Raw genomic sequence first — 25,826 nt, 5'->3', positions numbered from 1 at the left:
TTCTTGCAACCAATCATCACCTTGTTTTGTATCCTCTTATATAAAAGCATAGTGCAAATCCCTTTAGGACATCATATCCACAAGCATATTTATACATATATATGTATATAATCCCACGTGGAGTAAACAAAGAATAATTAGCAAAAGAAGATAAAGGGAGTGGCTCCTCTGAAGGTGTTGAAAATTACGCATTAGGGGAGTGGAAAACGGAAATGAAGTACAAATTTCCTAGCTACTGCGATTTATGTCGGCCAGGGATCCCAAAGGATATTTTCCGGTGAGCCGACGTGGGAGGAGATGATCCAGGTGAAGTCGGTTGCCAAGCGCGCTAATTTGCTAAGCTCGCTTACACATTGGAACCGGCTAAAGCACAGCCCTGCCCCCGAAAATGGGGATCCCCCAGGGAAGATCCTGGCAAGGCTTTTGCGGTATTATCATTAGAATTTAAATTGCCTTTCGCCGCTGGAGTTGCTGTAGTTGCTATCATGGCGTCCTTAAGGTAAGGGCAAATAATTTGTGGCGCCACCGCTGGCATATTTTTTATGAGCTTATTTACCCTTCTGCCTGGGTCTCTAATTTAAGCGCCTTTTCTTTAAGCCCTTTTATCTAACTGAATATTTAATTAACCGCACAACGAGAGTTGTCGGTGGAAAAAGTGAAAACTGTGTGGAGAAGCACACGAAGTGACAGAGAGGAATTGGGTTAACCCGACTACAACTAAAAATATTATCCAAGTTGAGGCAAAACTTTATCGAGGGAAAACTTCGTTTCGGGGATTCCGCTCCACCTCTCTCGCATGCTTTTTACACATTTTTTATCTTATTTAACTTTTATTATCTTGAAGAGTGATAAGCCTTATCTGGCATGTGTTTTGTATGGTTTGTTCGGCTGTTGCTGCTTTTTCTGCCGCTGGCATTTCCAAATAGTTGTGAGCCTTATCACAACAATGAACCACAATGGTCCAGTCCACGAGCATCAGAGCCAGCACCACCCACTGCTGGAACCACCCACGTTTTGTGGTTGGAGGGCACACCAACCGGCACCACCCACCATCCCCTTGAACCACATGTCGCTTATAATCTGCTGTAACTTTCTGGCCCACTCTTAACTGACATTTTTTGGGTTTGCGGTTCTGTTCTGTGACTCTTTTACACCAATTTGGCCTGTTTAAAATGACTAAAAATCATGCAAGTGAGTGAAATCATGGAGACTTTATATTACTTTCGGATTTATTTATGTCGTAGCCTAGAAGATGACATTGAAATTTTGGTGTGGATTTAATATCTCTTATGTGGTTGGTTGCCGTTGATCTTATTTTAGCGCTTGTCTGGAACATGTTTTCTGTTTACATTTGGCATATCTGCTTTTCTTTTTTTTATGTTGATATTTTTGATTGACAATCGCATGTTTGCGAAAATACTTGCGGAATCAGTATCCTTATTAAAAACATTTTTCAAGAATACGTATTATTTTTTTCTTAAAATTCAATGAGAAGATAGAGACAGAAAACTCGTTAAAATAAAAATTTATGTGACTTAAAAAACTTTAATTAAGCATATGCTTAATTTAACGTGTATTTCTTTCAGTGATGTTATATGAACCAAGTTTCCATTTGCTTGTTTTTATTGCAGTTCCGCAGATGCTGTCATGACATTTGCCAATTGTGAGTGAATTGTGTCGACAATTTTTCGTTCTGGCCTCTGGAAAAGAATTTCGATTTTTGTTTCCTTTTGCATTTGCATTTTTTGTGCAAACTGTCGGAAGATTGTGTTGATTTATTTCATGAAACGTATTTCTTGGTGGAGCTTCCAAGCCAAATATTGATGGGAATGCAAATTCTCGGATTGATGGCACTGCACATAAACAAATGTACAGAGGTGCTAATTTTCAATGAACCAATTGTAGACCAAGCCAAAAATGCATAATGTTCTTGTGTGGTCAACCAATCGAATCGAATTATTTGATCGTAAATTGTTGGCCAAGTCAGTTACTACATAAGCGTACCGCTTTTGAGGCCAAAAAAGGAGCGTAAGTTAACTAAAAGCAAATTATTTTCTCATTAACTAAGCCATCATCACTCATTGTAAGCCATCTTAAAACTGTCCTTCAAAACATCCAAAACTAAGTTAAGGCCCAAAAACAGAACCCTTGTGAAACGCGCTTTTAATTCCGCCCATACTGAGTTTTTACACAAATGATAATGCATTTTTAATATGCACATAATTCTCTTATATTTTTTCGCAAAAGGACAAAGATATGAAAGACCTGGCGAAAAAATTACAATAGAACCCAGAGAATGAAAAGGGTGCGGAAAAGCGTCGGGAAATGCGGTGGCAAAGCAGAATAAATAACATTTAGTGTGAGCGCTGAGAACATGCGAAAATGTAGTTAACATTGCAAAACAGTAACGAATGAAGTGGAAATGGAATTGAAAGCGCAAACTCACACACACACACACTTAGAGGGGAGGAAGGACTTCAACACAAAAGTATGCAAGTGCTAGACAAAATGTCCGCGAGCGAAAGAGATGGGTTACAAAAATAGAAAGAGCCGGAGCATATTTTGTGCTGTATTATGTCTACCTCGGTTTCTGCATTTCCAGCTGCATAAAGTTCGCATTTAATTTCGTTTACAACTCTTTTTTCACAGGCCCCCACCGCTTCGCCTCCATTTTTTGTAGTACTTCTCATTTTTTGTCGTTTTTTCACAAATATCTCCTTGATGTTGTTGTTTTTATCGCATGTTTGGCCGCGAGTTATCATTTCTAGAGGCACCCACACACATAGAGCCATACAAACCCTGCAAACATGTCACAGTGTCTGTGCGGCGTCTGCAGTTTTCCCACTTTCCTATCCCCATTTTCCACCCGCTCTTATTTTTTTTTTTTTTTGCTTGAAGCAAACAGGAAGCAGTCAGCCCAACACTGGCACAAATTAAATGCAATAACACGAGAATGAAAAAATATAGAAAAACGTAAAATAAAAGAGAGCCAAAGGAGAGCAGACTTGCATGAACCTCGCAGTTGACGCACCGGAAATGCTGTGCAGGATAAAGGGAAGCCGAGTCCTGCGGAATGGGACGGAACTAGTGCCACGTTCAAGCAATTATAGTCAAAGTGAAGTTGTAATCTTTGGTGGGTCTCTTGCAGATGGCACTGACAAATAACTTTATCTACCATGCAAGAGAAATGGGCGGCGGTGGAATGCTTCAAGTATCCTTGCGGAATTTACACACGAAATTGGATGCCTGATTCTGAGATATGCGAGGTGGAGTGGTTTGTAAAGTCGAGACGCGAAACATGTATTTATTATTTATGACCTACGTTATTTTAGAAGTGTTCCGTGCGTTCCATTAAGAACACCACTCAATTCACACATATTTTTATGAATTAAAGAGAAATTAATGGGAGTGATTGAAAGTTATCTACTTTGCTTTCACCAATTTACAAATAGGGAATTTATGAAACCTAACTCCATGAATGACTACTAAGAAGACAGGTAATGCTTGGTCTAATGAAGATGTGTAAATAAAATGCAATCAAGTTACCCTTGCATAAAGGAGTACGAAATAAATATGGTTATGAAATATTTCCTAAAAAACTGCAAAATGCAGCTTATCAATCCCTAGTCAACCGTGTATTTGGCCCATTCCAAGTGTACCAAGTGTACCCTCATTTTCACGATTCGCTGATCCCGGCGAGGCTCGAAAGTATGCTGCAACACTGATGATTCCTTTTCCACGATTCCTCGCAACTACCAGCTGACAAGAGCCACTCGAAAATGGCTACAGTGGATTTAGGTCCACGGTACTCATCAGGACTAACCATCGCGCACACATCCGCATGCTGTGGTCAATCCTGTCCGTGGGAATGGCAAGCGAAAAAAAGGGAAACAGGACAAACAACAAACAGGACCAGCAAATCCTGGTCAATCGTCGGCGTTCAACGTCCAAGTCAAGGACCATTGCCTTGCCCTCAAGTGGAACTCCGCCCCTTTTTTATTTTTGTTTCTATGTAAACTTTTTCTCCGCCCTTCGCTTTGCATTTGTTTGCCCCCACACTTCACGTTCTTTCCCCGGCTTTCATTTTTTGGCCACGCTTTGCGCGGAAATGTAAATTAATTGGTCTAACAAAGTGCACTTCAATTGTGCTGCGGGCATGTGTTGTTATAGTTGTTAGTTTACGTGTTCTCGTTGGCTGGGTTTTTCGGGATCCGGGAGTTTTTCATTTCTGGCCGGTCGGGCGATCATTAAAGTTTGGAGTGTTCCTAATGCAGCCAGCATTTTTAAGCGGTTGACTTTTTTGACATCTCCACAATAATTTTTATGGTAATGGGTTTTTAACAAATTTAAAATTGGGAATTTATAGAACGTGTTGTAGTTTTCAAAGGGTTCTGTTAATCAAAACTTTTTATATTGGAATGGTTTACTAGTTTTCACCAATAATTTTAAATTAAGATTATTAAGAACAATTCTTTAGCCACTTAATTTATATAAAGTATTTATTAAAACATTTTTCTTTGTTTTAAAATAAAGTTAAGAGACTACGATTAGAGCACATAATATTCTCCCACTAACTTTAATAGAGTGTGCCTAATAGGTTGCATTTCAATATTCATCGAGAAAGCAACAAACCTAAATACGTATTTAATAAAGCGTATAACGAATGTGAAAACTGTTTTGAATTTAGCCTACAAGCGGCGAGGAAATCCGATTCGCTGATTATAACCTATAACTAAATAGACAATTAATGGCCGAAGAGCTGCCGGCCAAAATGTCGAGTTGCGCCACTAATCAAACTACTTTTCGAGGAACCCACGCAACATCAACATCAACAAACGCTTCAGACAATCGGTCAGACAACTTCAAGTGCTTCTAGCACACAAACTTCAAAGCCTACGCATTCCGTCGTTATTTGTTGTGAACTTGTTTTTGTATCTTTTTTGTTTTTTGTTACTTGTTGCTCAGATGCCGCTGCTTTTGTTTCTGCTTTGGTTTTCTGGGTCTCAACAGGTAAAATCCAATGCCCCACACGGCCAGAAGAAATAAAGAGACTTGACAAGCATTCGGAATCGGCGGGTTGACATTTGTTGCTTGGCCTGAGTTTAAGCTGAGTTTTGACCAATGTCGTCTCCCACACCCAGAGTCTGGTTTTCCGGGGGCTCTGCGCCTTAAAAGTGTGGAAATCTTACCATGAATGAGCATCTCCCCGACTCGCGACACGCTCGATTGTGTTGTCATTTGATAAATAATCGGCTTTCGCCTTTCCCCCACCCAATAATCTTGTTTTTCTATGCTAAATCGTGTTAACACGTCTTGGATCTTATGTGGTCGGCCCTTCGAGTCCCCCTACGAAAATTGAAAGTTTTTCAAGATTACTATGTCTTCCAGCTTCTGTGTAAGCTGCGATATTCTGAAGAGTACTCGAAAGGCTTGAGACTTTGAAGAAGATAATTATCTGGGCTAAGGCTGAGTTAGAGCACAAAAATAAGAATGACACCTGCAGACTTTGTCGAGATGATAATAAACTATGACAATTTAGTTATCTTTATTTGTATGCTATTGTGCAAGTTGTTGTACTTTGGAGCATGTGGTAAATTGTTAGGTAATCTACATGCCTAGCATAAGCGATTATTGAAAGCAGCGTCATTGTCGATTTGAAAATTTAGAAAAATAACTTCAAATATGGTAGAATGTTATTTCAATACGGATTCGGTAAGCCGTCTTTTAGTTTATTAAATTTGTCTCATATTCATTCAAACTTAGTTAGGTAAAGTGAAATTGTTGAAGACTAATTGAAATAATTCGCCTATAAAACCCCCTAAGAAATTTGTTTACACTTTCTACAATTTTTGAAAAAAACACACTTTTCAACATTTTGGGCATTATGTAGGGCATTATACAGGTTAAGCTCTTTTTGCTTTTATTTTGTTATTCCATTTGTATATTGCACGGATTTTTCGGTAGATTTAATTGGCACTGTAACAATTCTTAAGGCGATTATAATTGCCTGCGAGTTGAATTTTCATAAATTGCACTTAAAATTTCAATTTCACTTTGCGCGAAGCGCACACAGGCACAGGGTCATTGTATGTGTGGTTGAGTGAAATATGTGTGCATAATTAATGCACATCTCACTTTAAAATGCACAGGCTCACACACAAACACAGGCAAATGCACATGCACTCGCTTACACGCACACACACACGCCCCCACACACCCACACTGCCATACAAAATGGCGACGGCTGTGACGCCTTTTCCGCCATTTGCTTTGAGCCGAGATTTGTGTTTAATTGTTGCATGGCGAATTCAATTTGCAAGTGTGCAGTGCTGTTATGGCTCTGTGTGTGTGAGTGCGAGTGTTTGCGTGTGTTGGAGAAAGTGCAATGCACGCCTCAAAGTAGGCAACGTATGTTAAGCCTTATTCCTTTTAATCCTTGATCTTTTTCTAACAACTTTTAAATTATCCTTTTACTTTTTATTTTAATTTTTGAAATTTCTCATTACTCCTCTTTTTTTATTTAATTTTGGGCAGCGAACTAACTGGTAATGTTCACTCCAAATCGGAACCGGTTAAAAAAGAGTTCTGACGTTTGGCGTTTTCCGTTAAACACGCGCGACCGGGCGCATCTCAAAGCACGAACTGAAATCCGAAACTGAAAACTCGACGCCAGCATCCACAGTCGACGGATGCAGCGACGCCGACTGAGGCGGCGGCAGAGGTAGCGAGTATCCGGAATGGAATCCGAAATAGCAAAAGTTCGGCGTTCTATCGGCATCGACAGCGAACTTCGGGTCCGAATGGTCGCCTTTTCCACATGTGGGAGTCGGAAATTTTCCGAGATAATAACAACAACAGAGAGGCAAAACGACAACAGAGCGGACTGAAATGATTTTGGAGACCCGGAGAGACTTGCGAGAGACTCTTTGCCAGCTGGGAGAGCGAAAATCAGCCGGTTGATACCGTTATTACCTGCCGGCAAAATAAACAAAAAAAAGCACTATACACATAGCCGACTTATGAAAACCCCTACTTAGGGAAAATAACTTCTTCATTTAAAATAAGTGAAATTGTCTCATTAATTAATAAAATTTTCTTCTTTTTACAACTTTTACTACTTTACTACTTTACTTTACTTTACTTTACTACTTTAACAAATTATATGACCATCTTAAATATAAATTATTAAGGGAAAGAGGGAAAAACTAAAAAAGTGGAGACTTTTTCTTCCCCATATAACCAACATAAATAATGTTTTGCTGATTGACCCTTAAATCAGAAATGCGTCTGCGCATTGAATATTTGTTGAGGAACTGAATAATAATGGGAACAATCCGTGTCCTGAATTTATATATTTTAGCTCATATAAAAGCTTTCAATGAAAGCTTTTTAAGGGAAACGGATGTTTGCATAATTTTTAAAAACTTTAAGTTTTCGATGTTAATTTTTATAATTTTTAATCCTTAACCTCCTAACGCAAAAATGTACAATTGAACCATTAACAATGGCAATAATAAAATAATGGTAATTGAATAGAGAAGAGGAGAAAAAAAGAACCAAAAAGCTCAATGCTGCAGACAAAGCCGCGAATATTGAAAAGAAAAGCGCCTTAAAATAATTATCTTAAATAGGCGAATGTAATTAAAACAAAGAGGCAAGCGCACAAAACAATGAAAATGGGGCTGGTGATGACGCCACGCCCCCACCCATTTTCTCGCCCACCCCTCCCTCTCCAGCCATTCAAATAAACAAACAGACGCGCAACATCACTTGAGAAGCGCGCGCCACACCGAACACTTGAGAATATTGAGAGTGGTGCCAAAAGGGGCAGGGTCGGAAAATAGGGAAATCGCTAGACCAATGGGTGGGGAAACCGCTCCCAGATGAGTGTCACTGATAAGTGCATCCAGCAAGTGGGCAGAACTCATTTGTGGCCACAATGCCAATTCTGATTGCAACTGCAATCGAGACACTGAGTGCTCCGAGTGGAATACTTTGTACGGTTCCGCTTTGGAGTCGAATTTGTGTACGGATTGGGCTCATAATGGGCCAGTTCAAGTGGTTCAAACTCAGCCCTTGATCGGCTACAGTAAATTAAAGCGGTTAATTGTTTCCGCTTATCGAAATAGATAAGGGGAATACAGGGAATTGAAGAAAAACTTTTTAGGAAAGACCAAAGGAAATTGATCGAACATAATTTAAAGTTCAATAACATGGTTACAGCGGAGAATAAAAAAGTTTATAAGGAGGCATTTATCTGCCTAAAAAGTTGGACTATTCATAAATTCATTCTTTCGGGCATGTTGTCTATTAAATATTGAATAATTTCTTCATATTCACATAAGAAATTCCCTTTATTTCGGATCACTGCTTCCCATGACAGCTCATCATCTTTCGCAGTTAATTCGCAGAGGGAAAACCAACAAAAGCGAAAGGAAGGGAGATTGCCCTTTATACACTGAATAAATCTTTCAAGTGTCTTTCAATTGTTGCAGAGCAAATATATCATTATGTCAGCAGCAGGGTATATTTAAATGATTCCAGAGATTAGGTCGGCGAACGATAAAGTTGCACACTTACCTTGAACATTAATGGATTGCGTTCAATGTCAGACTCCGCGTTTTCGCAAAGTGTTTCCGTTTCCGAAAGAAAAGCAAGAAACTGCCAAGGGGGTATAACTCATTAAAATTATGTCTTTAATATAGTTTGTAATGATGAATCTTACCTGATCCATGGCTCGATCGAAAGACTGAAGACTATGCACCGCTGCATGCAGTTGCTTGCCGCGATTGATGACACCGTTGTTTAAGTTAGCATATCTGACAATTAGGAGAAAAATCGGTTAGAAAGGTTACATATAATTGAAATCCAACGAATTTTTACTTCACGAATTCCCATATAACTATCGATTACCCCCAGAAATCTATCCACTTCCTTCCACCTATTTCAGTTGACTCACCGTTGATTGATGACCTCCGTCATCTTCTTGATCCTGGTGGTATCATCATTGGGATAGACAGCAATCAGTTTCTGGGTAAGCTCGTTGAAGATGTCGAAGTGCTGCTTGTTCTGGTGCAACTCCGCATGGAAGGACTGACAAGGAAATAAGAGTGTGTGTGAGAAATACCCAGTTTTGATGGCAGTTACCACCACATACCTTCTGCTCCTTCTGCTGGGCCTCCAGGATGTCGGCTGTGGTGGCGATGGTTCCCATTCGCTCGGCACGCTGCTCCATGCGGGCCAGCCATTTCTCGAGCTCCAGGCGCTTGGCCTCGAACCTGCGGTTAATTTGAAATGGTGACAGGGGGTTAAGTAGTCGGTCGGCGGTTAAGAGGTGTGAAAACCTACCGCTGGGAGTCGCTCAGCATGTTTTTGAGTTGGGCAGCTCGCTGCAGGACACATTGTGACGTCTCATCCCAGTGTTCTCGCAATCGCGTCACTGTTGAACAATTAAATATTTATTATTTATTCTTTATTCTTTATTTATTGTAGTAGGCTGCTCCTTCTACCCTCTTCCGTTACTCTTAGTCATACATACCTAATCATACATAGCCAATCTAGTCATAAGCTTATACACTCATACACCCATCCTTAACATACCAATATTATCGAGAAACTTATCGACTAATCGACTCGCCACTCTGCAGAGAGCACGGCAGTCAGTCGCTGTTGAACCAAGCTAAAGGACAGATCAAAATAAAAGAGTCACGTGAAATTGTATTAGAATATTAACTTCTGTAAACGGCGGCTAAAATCTCAGAAGTGGGATTAATAATCCAAAATGGACGATAAAATCATCCTGAACGACTTTTCGCTGACAACCCTAAAAGATTGGCTACGTATTCTGGGCCAAAATACGGAGGGCACAAAAACCGAATTAATCGCGAGGCTGCAAGACATCCCAACGGCAGTTCGGGGCGATTGTCCACCGGAGCACCCCCAGAAAAACGCTCCACCAGGAAACGACATTTTTTCTTCACTGGATTTTCAGAATTGTGAAATTAACACCGATCACGTAAGTGTGAATGCAATGAACAGAAAAGAATCAACCGAAACTGGCAGTGAGAGGGAGACAAACATGTTCGAGCTACAGCAACTACGCGCAGAGCTAGCAGAAGCGAAGGCAATGCTTAACGGAACACGATCGAGCTCGCAGTTCCAAGAACAACAACAACCAGAGCAAAGCAAGGCTACAGTTAGTTCCGTTATCCAGACGGCGCAGTTTACGCAGGCTGGCGCCACAAAAGAGAACACAACATTTCACTCGCCGCAGCGATCCAACGAGAGAGCGGAGAGCCAGCGTTTTCCAGTTGATGCTCTCGCTCTCGCCAAAGAGACGATAACCGATTACGATGGGAAAACTTGCGCGCGTGCCTGGATAACAGTGGTCAAAAATATCGCACGCACTTTCAACATCGATGACAACCATTTACGCATCTTACTCATCACTAAACTTAAAGGAAACGCGCAAGTCTGGTTACATGCGCACCCTGCTCGATTGATCGAACCAATTGACAATTTGCTTGATCAACTGTCATTGACTTTTGGCGAGCAATCATCCAAGGCTGAGATCCGGCGAAAATTCGAGAGTCGCAAGTGGAAAACCGAGGAGAATTTCTGCAGTTATTACGACGAGAAGATGGCTCTCTCAAACGGGATAAACATCGACGACGACGAACTACTGGACCAGATGATAGAGGGCATACCGCTGCAAAATTTCCGTACCCAAGCACGGATTCAATGCTTCTCTACTCCGTCGGAGATGCTACGCGCATTTTCGAACATCCGTTTGCCAGCTCGGAGGGAGCCACCTGTACAGCCAACCGACTACAAAGATGCGCAAACTGTAATTCAAGAGGACACAAAGCTGACATCTGCAAGAAGCCCAAACGTGAACCAGGTTCGTGCTACTCCTGTGGACAACTTGGACACCTGGTGGCACAATGTCCCACAAGGAAGAGCGTTTCAACTAATAATTATGTAAGATGGTTTAAAATTAATTTTTTTGAAAATGCTTATAAGCCTATAATTTCAGAATGCCTCATAGACTCTGGCAGTCCTATATCTATCATTAAAAAGTCACTTATTAACGAGACAATGAAGTTAGCCTTAGTTAATACTTGCTATTTTGGTTTAAACAACTGTATTCTCAAAACACATGGACAAACCACATGTTATGTATTGAAAGGATCAATAAAAATATATTTTCGTTTAATCATTGTTTGCGACCAGTCTATGAGGTATAATGTTATTCTCGGCAGAGATTTTTTAACTGCATGCAATTTAAATTTAGACCCCTACACCTTGGGAATGATTGCGTTGAGAAAACCCATGGAAATAAACAAAAGATCAATGTTTACTGAAAATGAAATTGTTAGTTCACAATCGTTAGAAAATGAAATTGTTAGTCCAAAATCGTCTAAAAATGCAATTATTAGTCCGAAATCGTTAGAAAATAAAATCGTTAATCAACAGCATAAAGAAACTGGTCCAATATCGTTAAGAGATGAAATAGATAATCAACAAAAGAATGTCAGTAAATCAAAATTATCAGAAGATGAAATTGTTAACACTTCAAAAGAAATCGTTAGTTTTAAATTGCCAAAAGATAAAAACGTTTACGAACAATTAAATCACAACTTTGATAAGGAAGTACTAAGAATATGTCATGTAACTGAAAGTGAGTTAGAATACAAAATAGGAGAAAATGTTAGCAATAGGTTACAACTAGAATTCGATAGGTTGTTTAGAAATTTTTATATAAATGCAAAAAGGCCAAATGAACCGACAGTTAGAAGTGAAATACAATTGTGTTTGAAAAACCCGAAACCGTTTAGCTGTTCTCCTAGGAGGCTTTCATACACAGAAAAAGACAAGTTACAAAAACTATTAGACGAATATTTGGAAAACGGATTTATACGACCAAGCGACTCGGAATATGCATCGCCTATTGTTTTAGTGAAAAAGAAAACTGGAGACTTACGTATGTGCGTCGACTTTAGAAAACTTAATAAAATGACAATGAAAGACAACTATCCTCTACCTCTTATAGATGACTTGTTAGATAGAATGAATGAGAAAACTGTTTTCACCAAACTCGATCTTAAAAACGGTTTTTTCCACGTGCATGTTAAAAAAGAATCAATAAAATACACCTCTTTCGTTACACCATTAGGCCAATACGAGTGGCTGCGAATGCCATTTGGCCTCAAAAACGCCCCGTCTGTGTTCCAAAGATTTGTTAACAAAATTTTTGCTGATATGATTAGAGAAAACAAAGTAGTAATATATATGGACGACATTCTATTGGCAACCGAAAATATAAACGAACACTTAGAAACGTTGAAAGAAATTTTTAAAAGATTAGTTGAAAATAAACTTGAATTAAGAATAGACAAATGTGAGTTTATGCAATCGAGTATAAAATATCTTGGGTTCATAATAAATAAAGACGGCATAATGCCCAATGACAAAGGAATCGAGGCAATAAAAAATTTCCCAATACCTAACAATGTTCATACAGTACAAAGTTTTTTGGGATTATGCTCATATTTTCGACGGTTCATAAAAGATTTTTCTAGACTAGCTAAACCATTGCATGACATTCTAAAAAAAGATAAACCGTTCAAATTTGGTAGTGAAGAAATGTCTTGTTTTAATATGTTAAAAGATAAATTAATACAATCACCGGTCTTAGCTATATACAACCACAAACACGAAACAGAATTGCATTGTGATGCAAGTTCTTCTGGATTCGGTGCTGTACTTATGCAAAAGAAGGAGGACCAGAAATGGCACCCAGTTTCATTCTTTTCAAAACGGACAACAGATATTGAATCAAAATACCACAGTTTCGAGTTAGAAACTTTAGCCATTGTTTATTCGTTACGTAGATTTAGAGTTTATCTTCATTGGAGGACATTTAAAATAGTCACCGACTGCAACTCATTAATTTTGACCCTAAGCAAAAAAGAGCTAAACCCTAGGATAGCCAGGTGGGCTTTAGAATTCCAAGGTTATGATTTTGAAATTGTGCATAGGGCAGGTAGCCGCATGCAACATGTTGACGCACTGAGTAGGTGTACAAATATTATGGTAATACAAACAAACAGTTTCGAAGATAATCTAGTTATATGTCAAGGGAAAGATACAAAATTAAAAGAAATCAGGCAATTGTTAGAAAACACAGAAAATAAATTGTATGAGATGAGAAATGGTATAGTTTACAAAAAGACAAATGAAAATAGATTGCTGTTCTACGTTCCGATAGAAATGGAAGAACAAGTGTTATACAAATATCACAACGAACTTGGACACGTAGGAAGAGACAAAATGATAGAAGCTATAATGAAGAACTATTGGTTTCCAAATTTAAAACAGAAGTGTAGCACACATATCAGCAACTGTTTAAAATGTATTTCATTCAGTCCCAAAACAGGAAAAACAGAAGGATTTCTACACAACATACCTAAGGGAAACAAACCTTTTGAAATAATCCATATTGACCATTATGGTCCAGTAGACTTGGCTAGACCGAAGAAACATATTCTAGTGATAGTAGACGCATTCACAAAGTTTGTCAGACTATACGCAACAAAAACTACGAACACAAAAGAAGTCATACAATCGTTAAACGACTACTTCAGAGCATACAGTAGGCCTAAGTGTATCATATCAGATAGAGGAGCATGTTTCACGTCTGGCGATTTTGACTCATTTCTGAAAGAATGCAATGTTAAACACATAAAAATTGCAACAGGATCACCACAGGCCAACGGTCAAGTTGAACGTATAAACCGAAGTCTTGGTCCAATGATTAGCAAGTTAATTGAACCTGATCAAGGTCTACACTGGGACTTAGTCTTAGAAAAGGTCGAATATACCCTGAACAATACACAACACCGCAGCATTAAACAGTATCCTAGCATAATGTTATTTGGGTTACAACAAAAAGGACAAATTATGGATGAGTTAAAAGAAAAAATTGAGGAAATTGGAGAAACGATTGAAGAAAGAGATTTAGAAAGTATTAGAAATAAAGGCGAGGCAAGTCAGAAAATAGCACAAGCATACAATAAAGAATATGTTGACAAAAAACGAAAACGATCAGGAGTGTTCACAAAAGGCGACTACGTCATGGTTAAAAATTTTGACTCAACAACAGGCATAGCTAAGAAGTTAATTCCAAAGCATAAAGGACCCTATGTCATAAGCAAAGTTCTCAAAAATGATCGCTTCCTTCTGGAAGATGTTGATGGATTTCAAATTTCTCGCAATCCTTACCGGGGTGTATGGAGCATACAGAATATAAAACACTGGCAAAGAAAAATTAAGAGTCTACAAAATAGAATGTATAATTTAAGAAACTCTGTACGAAATCGAATGTATAATTTAAGAAGCAATTGTAAAACAAAGAAAACAAACAAGAAGAAAAGAAAACCAAAAAAATGTTTAAGACCGTTCAAAAGTATCTCCACTGAGAAGAATAAAATAAGAAACAGGACCCTTAGCTTTAAGAAACGTTAATTGTTATAAAATCCTACGATCGGGAGATCTAGTTGTCAGGACGGCCGAGTTGTAGTAGGCTGCTCCTTCTACCCTCTTCCGTTACTCTTAGTCATACATACCTAATCATACATAGCCAATCTAGTCATAAGCTTATACACTCATACACCCATCCTTAACATACCAATATTATCGAGAAACTTATCGACTAATCGACTCGCCACTCTGCAGAGAGCACGGCAGTCAGTCGCTGTTGAACCAAGCTAAAGGACAGATCAAAATAAAAGAGTCACGTGAAATTGTATTAGAATATTAACTTCTGTAAACGGCGGCTAAATTATTATATATTTAAATCTGCTCTGTTATAGTTAAATAAAACTATTAAATGTCAATAGTAAACAAAGATTAGCCAGAGTTTGTCACAGTTCTCTTTGGTTTATTGCCCAGCCATGCAATTTAGTAGGTATAATAACTATAGTTAGCAGTTTGCTTTGTCAGCAGGCTGGCTCGGGGTCGTGTGTGTGCTGTTATGGGTTAAGCTTCAGCCCTGTGCGGGAGGCAGGTTGGGGTTAAGTGACAACACAAACACACTAGCTATATCCTTCGGTTTGGTTACCTTTCAGACAGCAACGCATATAATCTAAGTCCGCTGAACAGTGCGGAGCTAGGGAAAACTGTTTCAGTTCTACAAAGTCAAGGATCGAGAAGAAATAAAAAAATTAAGCAATCGTACAGAAAGAGTAGGAGGTATTAAAAAATAATCCAAATAGGTTTAATATTAAAATAAAATCACCAACATATTTTCGTAAGAAAGGAAGTTATCCCCTTTATAAATATTAAAATAACAGCCAAATATTATATTGATAAGTTTAACATATATAAACTCGCTATAAAGATTTTGGGGTTTACGTATCGGTTTTTTTTTTTGGGATTGCTCTCTTATGCTCTATACAAAATCTGGTATGCCTATGTAATTATTTAAGGTAAAAATCCCATTTTGTGTAAAGTGTTTATGTGAATTCGGTTGGTAAACGTTTCTGGGAGAAGTGAAAAGGCAGAAGTGGGAAAGTCCCATTTTGAAACCTTACCCTGAATGCCACCGCTTGAGTTCTGGGTGAGCTGGGTTTCGTCGTGCGAGGACCTTCTGCGCATGCGCAGCTCCTCCCGCGAAAGAGCCCCACTTCCGGCGGACACTTGAGCGGCAGCAGCTGCAGCGGCCGCAGCAGCAGCGGCAGCGGCGGCCCGCGACTGCGCCTGATGTTGCAGCAAGGCGGCGGCGGCAGCGGAACCCGGCGATTGGCCCATATTGTGGACCACCTGTGGCGGTATGTTGCCCAACAACTGCTGGCGGATCTGCTCGCGAAACTCGCTGCTCAGCGGCATTGGTGGTTGCTGCGAGCCGGAAGTTGCGGAATTTGCCACCGCATTTCCGGTGGACGAATTGCCAACACCACCACCACCAGCACCACCTGCAGCAGCGGCAGCGGCCACGGCATTCAAATTGTTCTGAAAGCGATGGCGACTATATTGCAGCTCCAGTGGTAAGTTGCGATCCAGGGAGCGCATGTGGTGCTCAATGGTGGAACGCATGGATTGCTCCACCTGGGAATTGGAGCTTGATGAGGAGGAATTATTGAGCAGGGATTGCTGCTGGGCCTGGGCCCTCAGTTGTTTCAGTTCCTCCAGGGATTGTCGCGAGTCACCTGCTCGTCCTTCGTCCAAGGATAGGTTCCTTTCGTAGTTGGCCGTTCTGAGATTCACCGAACCACCGCCCAGATGTCGAGCACCTGCCGCTAAGCTAGCCTTAAAGCTTAAATCGAAATTGTTTTGGACCGCAGCCTCCATGTTCCTCAGATTCATTTGCTCCTGCATGGCCCGTTCCATGTTGCGCAAGCCACTCTCAATTCCTCGCAGTGCATCCTCCGATCCGAACTCCTCTGTGGGCGATGCAATCGATCGCTGGTTGATCTTTTTCGCCTCACTGGCTCTTGTGGGCGCTGGCGAGGGTACGGGATTCAGGCCATTCTTGGAGCTCTGTTCGCTGAGGGCCGCCACGGCGGATTGGAGGACCAGTGGCGGCGGTGGTGGTGGCATTTCAAAGGGGTTCGAACACCGCCGTGCGGCCATTCCCTCCGCGGAAAGAGTAGAATGTTTTTCGGGGGGTGGCGGCGGCTTATCCTTGAACTTCATGCCCGCCAATGGGGAGCTTTGTGCTGAGTTCTGAGCCGAGCTCTGAGTGGAAGCGGGTTTCCTGGGCAGCGGCGGTGGTTGCCTCATGGTTGGCGGTAGTCCCGGCACCATCATCGGCTGTCCATCGGGCATGCTCTTCAGGCTGTGCCGTTTGGGTGGTATTTCCGGCGGTGCCGCACGATCGCTGGCGCCCCTGGCGGGAATCGCCGGGACAGGACGACTTTGGGTGGGCGGCAAGGGGGGCGGGGCACCGGTTTTGTGGGCAGGCAGCGTGTTAATCGCATGCTGCTCCTGTGATCCCTGCTTCCTCAGCAATTGCTGTCCTCTGAGTGCCGCCTGGGCTGCCAATTCCGAGTTAATGCGAGGTATCTCGGGTGCGAGTTTCGGTGCATGTGGGCCGGAATCATCGCCACCCAAAGTGGGCGGGATTGGGGGCGGTGGTTTGGCAGTCATATCGATTTCCACACCTTCTCACAGCCTTGTGCGTTTAAAGGATTTTCCCGTGTTTTTATGTTATATATTTGCTGTTGTTGGGTTTTCAGGATTTTAACACTTCACTTGATTTGCATTATCACGCTGCGCATTATGTGCGTTGAAATGTTCGATTGGCCAGCAGCTCTTCACTCAGTTATAGCCGGAATAAATTTATAAAAAAGCGTATAAAAAAGCGGCACTGTTGACATTGGTAAAACGTTGAATGTTAATGGTAAACATAAGCTCCACCTATCTCTCTCTCTCACTCGCTGTTTCTCTCACTTGTATGCTCTCTTTTAGATTTGAGTTTGTTTATAAAACGTGCCAACTACCACAAGTAAATACTACAAAGAGCAAAACAAACAAAAGAGAGTGCGAATAAAGCTCTTAAATTCGCACTTCATTCGCGCCATCTTCGCAACTTTCTCTCTTCACCGCACTCACACACATTCAATTCTTGATTTTCACCACACTTTGCGCGTTTTCCTGCGCCGGCTGTTTCACGATGCATACTTCTTGGCGCTGCGTGCTTTGTCCGCATATACGAACAGTGGACGCCAACTAATGGGAACACTGTCTTACAATAAAATGTGGTACTTCTGTGGCTTACATAACTTTAAATTTTATATTTTCTAAGCTAAAAAATTATATTACTATTAAATTACACATTTAAGACTCAAATGAATGTGGTTGAATACGATGCGCATATTATGATTTTCAAGAAACAAGCCTAGAGCGAAAACCATTTTCAAAATGTTTTCGTTAAGCGTCCGGGTTTTTGAATGGGGCAAATTAAGTTGGCAACACTTTCCTGTATCTCGAGGAAGAAGGCGAATTTTTTAATATTACTATTATGGTAGGAATTTATTCTATTGATCTTAAACGTTTCTTAGCAAAGCTTGTCGATTGCAAGAACATTTTGAATTGTCATATTCTAAATTATACTTTTGAATACCTTAAAAGGAATTTTCAAGGGAATGGGGGAATATCTGTGGTACCAATGCCTTTCTAATATTTCATATTTCAATCCTATCGAGTGTCTACTGCATTTTTCTTGGCTGGCCGTTCCGCATACGAAATCGGGGAGCTGCTGGCAATGTTTTCACGCATTTCGAAGTCAGCCCTGCTGCATTTAACTTTTGGCACCTGCAACAACGCAAACGCAGACATGTAGTGCGCTTTATTGTGATACCCAGGCCCCCGTCTGGTTTCTCCTCCTGCGGAAAAGCCCATCCAGGCACTTCCTTGGTGGCAGGTGCATTTAACTTTTGCCACAGACACAAACACAGACGCTGGCACACCGACGAACAAGTGCAGACAACAATGTCGGGACGATGGCCATTTGGCATACGGGGCATTTTCAGTTTCCACTTGTGATTCTTTTGTTGCCCGTGTGCCTCTGTTGCATATTCAACCCAACTCAACTGGCTGTCATTGCAGCAGCAGCAGCAGGGGCAGTGGCTGTGCCAGTGCCAGGACTAAAAACTATTATCCTGACGACCCCTCCTGGCAACTGAAGGTTCCAGAGTCTTTCCTTCCTTCCGTCAACGACTCACAGTTAATAGCTTTCTCGCCGTAATTTTTACGGCCGCGCCTGCCGGCTCCTTGATTATGCATCCGTCGCCAGATCTATTTAATTTATGACAAAAGTTGATTATTTAAAACTTCACTCGCAGCTGGAGAAAGTTTCTTTGCTCCCTTTTTCGACTGCCTCACAATTGCACTCAATTAGCTGGAGGCTTTTGCAGAAAGTTATGTAAAGCGGATTAGCGGGCTGTGAAATGACAACTAATGGAAGTGGATAGTCAAAAACTTCTGGCAGATTGCTGATTTGTCCGGAAAGTAAATAAAATATGCCAGCTATCCGATATTAAGTACGAAAAACTAGTTGAAGGATCCATTTTGTAGACGTTTTGAAATCGTTTTCAGTTACAATAAATTGATCAAGTTTTATATAGTTGCAAATTAATACCAGAAGTAAATTACTAATGGTTATTTGATATGCCTATGTCATCAACCTGATATCCAGCAACTGCATACAAAACCCATGAATTAAGTATGTATAATTCCTCAAATCGACAATGTGCTCTACATTCGGTCGACAACCAACTTGATTACCCCAATAACATACGTTTTGCCGGCCCTTCACAAATAAGGTTCAATAAATTCAATACCCATTGGCCCCATCCCCGTCTCCTTCCTTCCACCTTTGTTGGCTTTTCTATTTCCTAGCTATTCCTAATAACGCAATAATGGCTTCGATAATGAGAGCAATTTTTCCACGACACTCGATTGACACATCCATTGTTCTAGGCCCCACCAATCATTAATCATATTTTCCCCAGCAAGCGGCTTTACTCTCAACGTCCAGACAATTCCGACAATTTCTCATTTTAAGTTTTCAGCTGAGACTTGGGAAAATTTGCTTATAAATAGCTAGTAAGCATGCCATGCGATGAAACTTCGGTGCTCTGCGTTGGGGAGGTGTGGCTTCGAAATGGGGCCGGTGGTTGGGACTTGCTGGGACCAGATAGATAAACTATTTTTATACAAGACACGTTTTCTGCCATGAGATGCGGGCGATACAAGCGTATGAAATGTTTGACTGCTCCGCCTAAAGTATGCAATCAAGTTCTGAGTTCAGTTGTGGCGCTTGTTGATGAAATATCCTTGTATTTGTTGCTCAAGTTATTTTATAAGTTGCCGCGGTTAAAGTTTCTGCCGTGGCGGGGGTAGTTTATAGGATACACAAATATGCTCAGGATTCAATGGATGTTCCTCAGGAGGGTAAACCGTTTTATCTCTCAACAAAATTGCTCTGCAGTCTAATAGTGCGTTTAATTTGAAATCAAGTAAAACGGCGTTAAGGCAATAAATTAGTGGAACCAGAAAACTGATACGAAGATTTCTAGAAGTATGAAAATGAATAGTTTTTTACTTTAACAAATACTTAGCAAATAATGAATTCATTTACTATAAAAATGTGTAATTAATCCTCATTCGAGAGTAATTTCTGTCAGTGCAGTTGTTGCGCTGCTTGTTGCAGTAGTTTTCGTTTTATTGTTTTAGTCCTTGTTGATTTTTGGCATTGGAGGAGCTACAAGCCTCGTTGTTTCATTTTTCTATGCTTTCTATTCGCTTCTTTTCGCAAGCGTTGCTGTTTTTGTGCTTCGCATGGAGTGGACTCCAATGAATTCCTAGACGCACACACACACGAACGCTCAAGCACACTCGTGCGCACACACACTCAGAAACGCGCTCGCACGCCTTAAGTTATGCTTCACATTTTTTTTGCTGCTCTTCAGGCTCGTTCCGTGTAATTTATTGAAACACATTCATTTCTCGCTATGATGTGGGCAACAACAGCAAAAGCAAAAACCACCGCCATCGGAAACACGCCCACTTTATTTATCCATTTGTTGTTCGTCTGCTTTTTGTTTCGCATAAAGTTGGTTTATTGAATATTTATATGCAAATTGCGGATGATTTCGTGAGTGTAGGGTCTTTTTTCCACTCTTGTTTATCCTATTTGATTATTCATTTGTAATGGAATTTCATATTTTTCTATAATTAATTTCTATGGCTTTATGATGGGCTTGTAAAGTGCTTTTTGTAATTTATATACGCGTTTAATAGCAATGTGGATTAAATTCGTTAATTCGGGATAAATAATTATATGAATTATTGTACTTAGTAGGTGTAGGCACTGGACTAAATCCAATAATAATATTATATTTGTATAAGTGTTATGAACTCGTAATTTTTGAATTTTTGTTTAGAAGAATTTTGAGTGAAATGAATGACTTATTGTATTTTCGCGGATTTTTCCATTTATTCATTCTTGACTCATTTATTTGAATAAATAACAAGTATTGTTTATTTTGCCTGCGATTTTCACGTTGTTTTCGTTATTTTTTTCACAGGACGCTTTTCCCTTTTTTGTTGAACAACATTTTGCGGCTTTTTGCCACCCTCACGTTTATTGATTTACAAATACGGCGGAGAGAGAGCGAGAAGGGTAGAGTGGGCGAGCGAGGGAGCGAGGGAGAGAGCGAGAGGGGAGCAGGGCAAGGCTATTAGCCGCCGCAGACACAAAACTTTAAATGCCGTTTTGTGGTTTGACTTTGCTTGGCTTTGGGCTTGTTAGCCCCACTAAAACTCCTGCACACACACACACACACACACTCAATTGGTTCGCTAGTTGTGCCAGAATATGTTGCATTTACACTTAAATTTCTTGTTTATATTTTTATATTTCTGCCGGAAGCTCTTACGCGACGCGCACCATGCACAGAAAACGTGAATGGCTCAACGGGACTACACGGAATGGGTACGGATATGGATATGGATATGGCTATGGAGGAGTTTCACAACCGTTTGTACGTAGTCAGAGCCAACGAATGTCCTGACGGCCTGCTCGCAGAACAACGGACCGGAAAAAGAGAAACAGAGGGAGAGAAAGAGAGAGAGAGAGAGCGAAAGTCACGGCGTAATTTCAACACGGAGCCGCTTTTTGTCGAGCTCTCCAAAAGAGCGGCAATCACCCGACCAGCAACCCCCAAATGGGTAAACAAAAGGTGAGCGGCCAAAAGGGGAGCGCTCTGGTGGGGCGAGGGGTGTGGGGTGATGAGGGGGTAGGTGGGTGACAGAGCAACCCCAAAGCGAGTTTACTAGCAATGCACTGGAAAAAATGTACTAGGCTGCTGACACTTCAGCAGCATTTACAGAACATCTTTACACCCGTTACTCGTACAGGAAGGGGTATCTGATAGTCGGGGAACTCGACCATAGCGTTCCCAATGGTTTAGAATTAGATATCTGAGTAGTGCATTAAATGTATTTTTTTGATATAGTGCTCGGATTCTTAGCCAATTGTTGTTTTTTCCCACAGTGCTCACACCCACCACCCTTGTAACTTTCCCAACTAAACTTTCTCCCGAGTTCCGCGATGCTCTCTGTGTATATTGGGTTCACCGGCATTCCGTCAGTTTTATGCTCCGATCCGGCTGCTCTCCGGATCCAGTGGCATTTGTTTTGCTGGGGTTCCGTGGGGAGCATGCGCATGGATATGCGATTTAGCCGGAAGACATTCAACCTTCCTGCCACATGTTGTGCGTACGTCTCTGAACCTTGACAACTGATAAGGATTATTTTTGCACAGGCTTGCGGCAGCACCCTCCGCACGAAAGAGAGCGAGATACTCGGGCAGAGAGGGACGGAAGGCAAGGGGATTGAGCGGTTCGTTGTGCCATTGATGGAATTTGATGTTTATGTTATTGTGGTCTTAGATGTAGATTTTCTTTTATGGGTTGCGCAGTCGGGAAAAATGCTTGGTGTGCATTGGCCTTAATTAGTTGAAGAAAAACTGAGAGGAAAATGAAGGGTGGCGGTGGCGGTGGCGGTGGATGTCGGGTGATAAGAAAGCCATTAATGGGATTGTGGGCCAAGAAACTAGCTGCAGAATTAGTTCAAAGGTCGTTACCGAGATTGCAGAAAAATATTTGAGTTGAATGCAAATTGGATTTCCATAGTTTTTTTGAAACAGAATATGACCTAATGTTCTTAAAAGGAAACAATTGTAAATTGAAAATAAATTTTCATTTCATTTTCATTTTTGTTTAAATGCACATTTAGTGCCACATTGAGGAGACTGAAGGGGCCTCAACTTCATTGTTTTACCCTTTGGGACGCAGAAAGTGCAAGCTCTTAATGAATTTAATTAAAATTCATTAGACAACGAAAATTGTTAACGACATTTCGGTCATATGAGATGCCCAGAGGAAAAAACTGAGACAGACTGAGAAGGAGAAGTCCAGGTCCGTGTCCAGGACACGTAGTCGGTTGTGTTGGCCCAGGACAATTTGCGTAATGAGTGAGTGCATGGGGTCCACACCTTTTTCTCCGCTCGCATCCTTTATCCTTCCCAGTTTGCAGTAGGGAACTGGAATTTAATTTTTCTGCAGCTGAAAGAGGAGCACACAACTTGGCTGCGCCCCAAGAGAAGTGTGGGCAAGATGTGCCAGGACACCCAAGGGCATTCGGGGTGACACAAACACAGACAAACACGCACAAACAAACAATGGCACACACGCACCCGCACCCGAACACACTTTTTAAAAGTTTCCCCGAAGCACCTATATCCTGCAATGTTTAGACAAATTTTACGCATACTTTCGTTGCACAAAAAAATTTGTTCGTGCGCAAAACTATTTTAGCGAAAATAACTTACAGGGTTGAAAGGCTAAAAACGCTCAAAAGCCGGAGCTAACAACCATGACAATAATTTCACTTAATGCTTACTTAAATCCCTCGAACGAGGGGGCGTGGCAAATAGGGCGTACCGGGTGCCTTTGTGTCATAAAGTTCTGAGGTTAAGCAGCCATAGGAGAGTCTCTGCTTCACTTCACTTTTTCGAGTAATTAAGAAAAGAAACAAGACGCGGAAAGGCGAACTCAGCGGATGGCGACTTTGAATACCCTCAACCTAATTAATCAGTACTCAAAGAGGAATAAATATTAATGATGAATATAAGTGGCCACACTCAACTATTTGAGTTACTTATTATTAGCTCTTAAAGCCGAATAAATTAATCAAATAACATATTAAATTAAAAATCGATTTTCACAGCTTTAAAATATAGCAACAAAGATGTGATATTATTCTCTTTTAAATTTATATGGTAAGACTTTTTAATATACAGTAAAGGTTCCTAATTCCCGGCAGTTTAGACAGTTACTGATTGAGAATGGTTTTTCAACATACTATACATTTACAAAATATTTTAATCTAATATTATTATATGCAAGTAAAGCCTTGTATTTTGTATTTTCATGTTAATGCCATTAATATTTTATTATCGAAATGGTGTAATCATTACCACTTCCAAAAGTCAATTAGTAAATCCATCTTTATTTTTCAAACAACTTTTTTCGACTGTACGAGCTGAGGGAGCTTGCACCTTAAAGCAGAGTAGCAAAAGCAACGAACTTCTTGAAAGCGCAGACACATGCCAGGAAGCTATGCCAAACCATTGAAAAGAAAGCGCTCTACTGGGGGAGAACCAACTTTGGATAAGGAAGGGTTTTTGCGAATGCGAAGGAGGGGGTGAACTGCCTTATTTGGGGGATGGGCGGTACAAGAGGGGCAGGCCTATTAAAGCGTGTAATGGCGTGAAGCGGGCGTGTGGAGCGCCAAAACACAAGGAAGGGGTCGGGGTTGGGTGGTCTATGAAGTTGAAGGCGTTTGCGAGGCGAAAGGCTGCAATTAAAGGCAATTTGGGCGCCAGAAAGGGGGAAGCGGGGCATAATGTGGGTGGGACGCCACTGAGCCTGTGCTTGGCCAGCTGAGTGCGTTGTCCTTTCAGATAGTATGCTCGCAGCTGGGTTGTTGGTGTTGCCCTGTTGTGGCAGTTGTTGGCCAAGTTGCAGCAACAGCCGCTGCACTGAAATTGCATGTCAAAGACAGATTTACGAGCGAACCTCAACGCACACACACACGTACACCTATTCGTTCGCCCCCATCCGGGGGGGCGGGGCATTTTATTTATGATAAGGACTTTGGGGTCATTTGGGTTGGCGAAAAGTTTGTGCGACTTCTGGCCCTAAAAAGAAGGGAAGGAGAAGCGAAAATAAGGTGCAGCTAGACAGAGAAAAAGGAAAGAGACAAACCGCCAACGAGATAATGAATAATGGTTTAATTAAGCCCCACTTTACGAAATAATTAATTAATTGGAGCTCTTTGCTTCATTTCCAACCACTTTTACAGATAATAAACTAGGCCTGGCTGCGAACAGTTTTTTCGTGGAAATCCTAAACGCTGTTTGAAAAGCAAATTGAAATACAATGCTGCCCCAATGGTCATATTTTTAGCTTGGCTCTTAGCCAAACTTAGGTGGAGGCAACTTTGAAACATTCAACAACTGGAAAATACTCTATATTACTATATTACTCCATCTATTCTGTAGATAAGTAAACTCAAATACAAAAAATTAAGTATTCAAATTAATTATAATAGATGTAATTGTAAATAACCCCAATTTAAAAACACATAAGTACAAAATTCAGAATGATACTAAATAGGCTTCTTGTAATATTGGGTAATATTTAAAATAATCTTTTAGAAAACCTTAGCTATGCAGCCTAAATACGAGCAAAATTATAATGTGTTTTTTCCTATTTAATAGTAATAAAGTATGTGCAACTGCACACACACAGCTTTGCAAAGCTCAAAAAGCAAAATCCCCTCGGTGCAAGTTGCAACTGTTGGCATCTCCATTACAAAAGGCCCAAACAGACACACAAACATACACTTATAACAGAAAAAAAACAAGGCAGAAATGCACGTACAAATGGCCGAGATGAGAGAACGTGGCCGACAAGTTACAAATGTTTATGACAAACCAAACATCATAATAATGTGTAACAAGCAGTGCAGGCAACTCCCAGCTCATCAGGCTCCACCAGCCCCCAACACCCACTGGAAACGTAGCCCCGATCCCAGAGAGCATGAAAATATTTCAGTTAGCATCCTGCTGGCTGGGTATTTTCCCATTTTCCCCGCCGGCTGCCTCGCTTGTCAATTAAATGTCAACTGGCATAAATGTTGCATGCCGCTTGCTCAACTGCCACATTAAAATTCCGCAGAGAAAAAGGAGAAAA

General features: G+C 40.9%; 2 protein-coding genes across 20 annotated transcripts in view; one reads left to right on the top strand and one right to left on the bottom strand.

Moving 5' to 3' along the window:
• The window catches only part of LOC120451087 (dystrophin), a 142,975-nt gene that overhangs the window by 81,252 nt on the left and 35,897 nt on the right, over positions 1–25,826 (bottom strand). For 13 of the 19 annotated variants that reach the window (XM_039634472.1, XM_039634456.2, XM_039634455.2 and 10 more), the window contains 6 exons: positions 15,122–15,190; positions 9,349–9,439; positions 9,158–9,278; positions 8,960–9,093; positions 8,726–8,819; positions 8,581–8,661 (listed from right to left, as the gene is read on the bottom strand). In XM_039634472.1, coding sequence (XP_039490406.1) covers positions 8,581–8,661; positions 8,726–8,819; positions 8,960–9,093; positions 9,158–9,278; positions 9,349–9,439; positions 15,122–15,190 — 590 coding nt within the window. Of the gene's footprint in view, positions 1–8,580; positions 8,662–8,725; positions 8,820–8,959; positions 9,094–9,157; positions 9,279–9,348; positions 9,440–15,121; positions 15,191–15,593; positions 17,164–25,826 lie in introns of those variants that run through there. The other 6 variants (XM_039634461.2, XM_039634469.2, XM_039634465.2 and 3 more) reach the window with 2 other exon arrangements.
• Positions 9,567–14,809, top strand: LOC120451089. The gene is made up of 2 exons (XM_039634479.2): positions 9,567–10,980; positions 11,036–14,809. The coding sequence occupies exons 1-2, from the start codon at positions 9,782–9,784 to the stop codon at positions 11,073–11,075; spliced, it is 1,239 nt and encodes a 412-aa protein (XP_039490413.1). The 5' UTR covers positions 9,567–9,781; the 3' UTR covers positions 11,076–14,809.

The sequence above is a fragment of the Drosophila santomea genome, chromosome 3R (genome assembly GCF_016746245.2).
Source record: "Drosophila santomea strain STO CAGO 1482 chromosome 3R, Prin_Dsan_1.1, whole genome shotgun sequence".
In the NCBI taxonomy this organism is placed as follows: Eukaryota; Metazoa; Arthropoda; class Insecta; order Diptera; family Drosophilidae; genus Drosophila; species Drosophila santomea.
The sequence above is the reverse complement of the archived record's forward strand: the minus strand, read 5'-3'. Positions and strand labels throughout refer to the sequence as shown.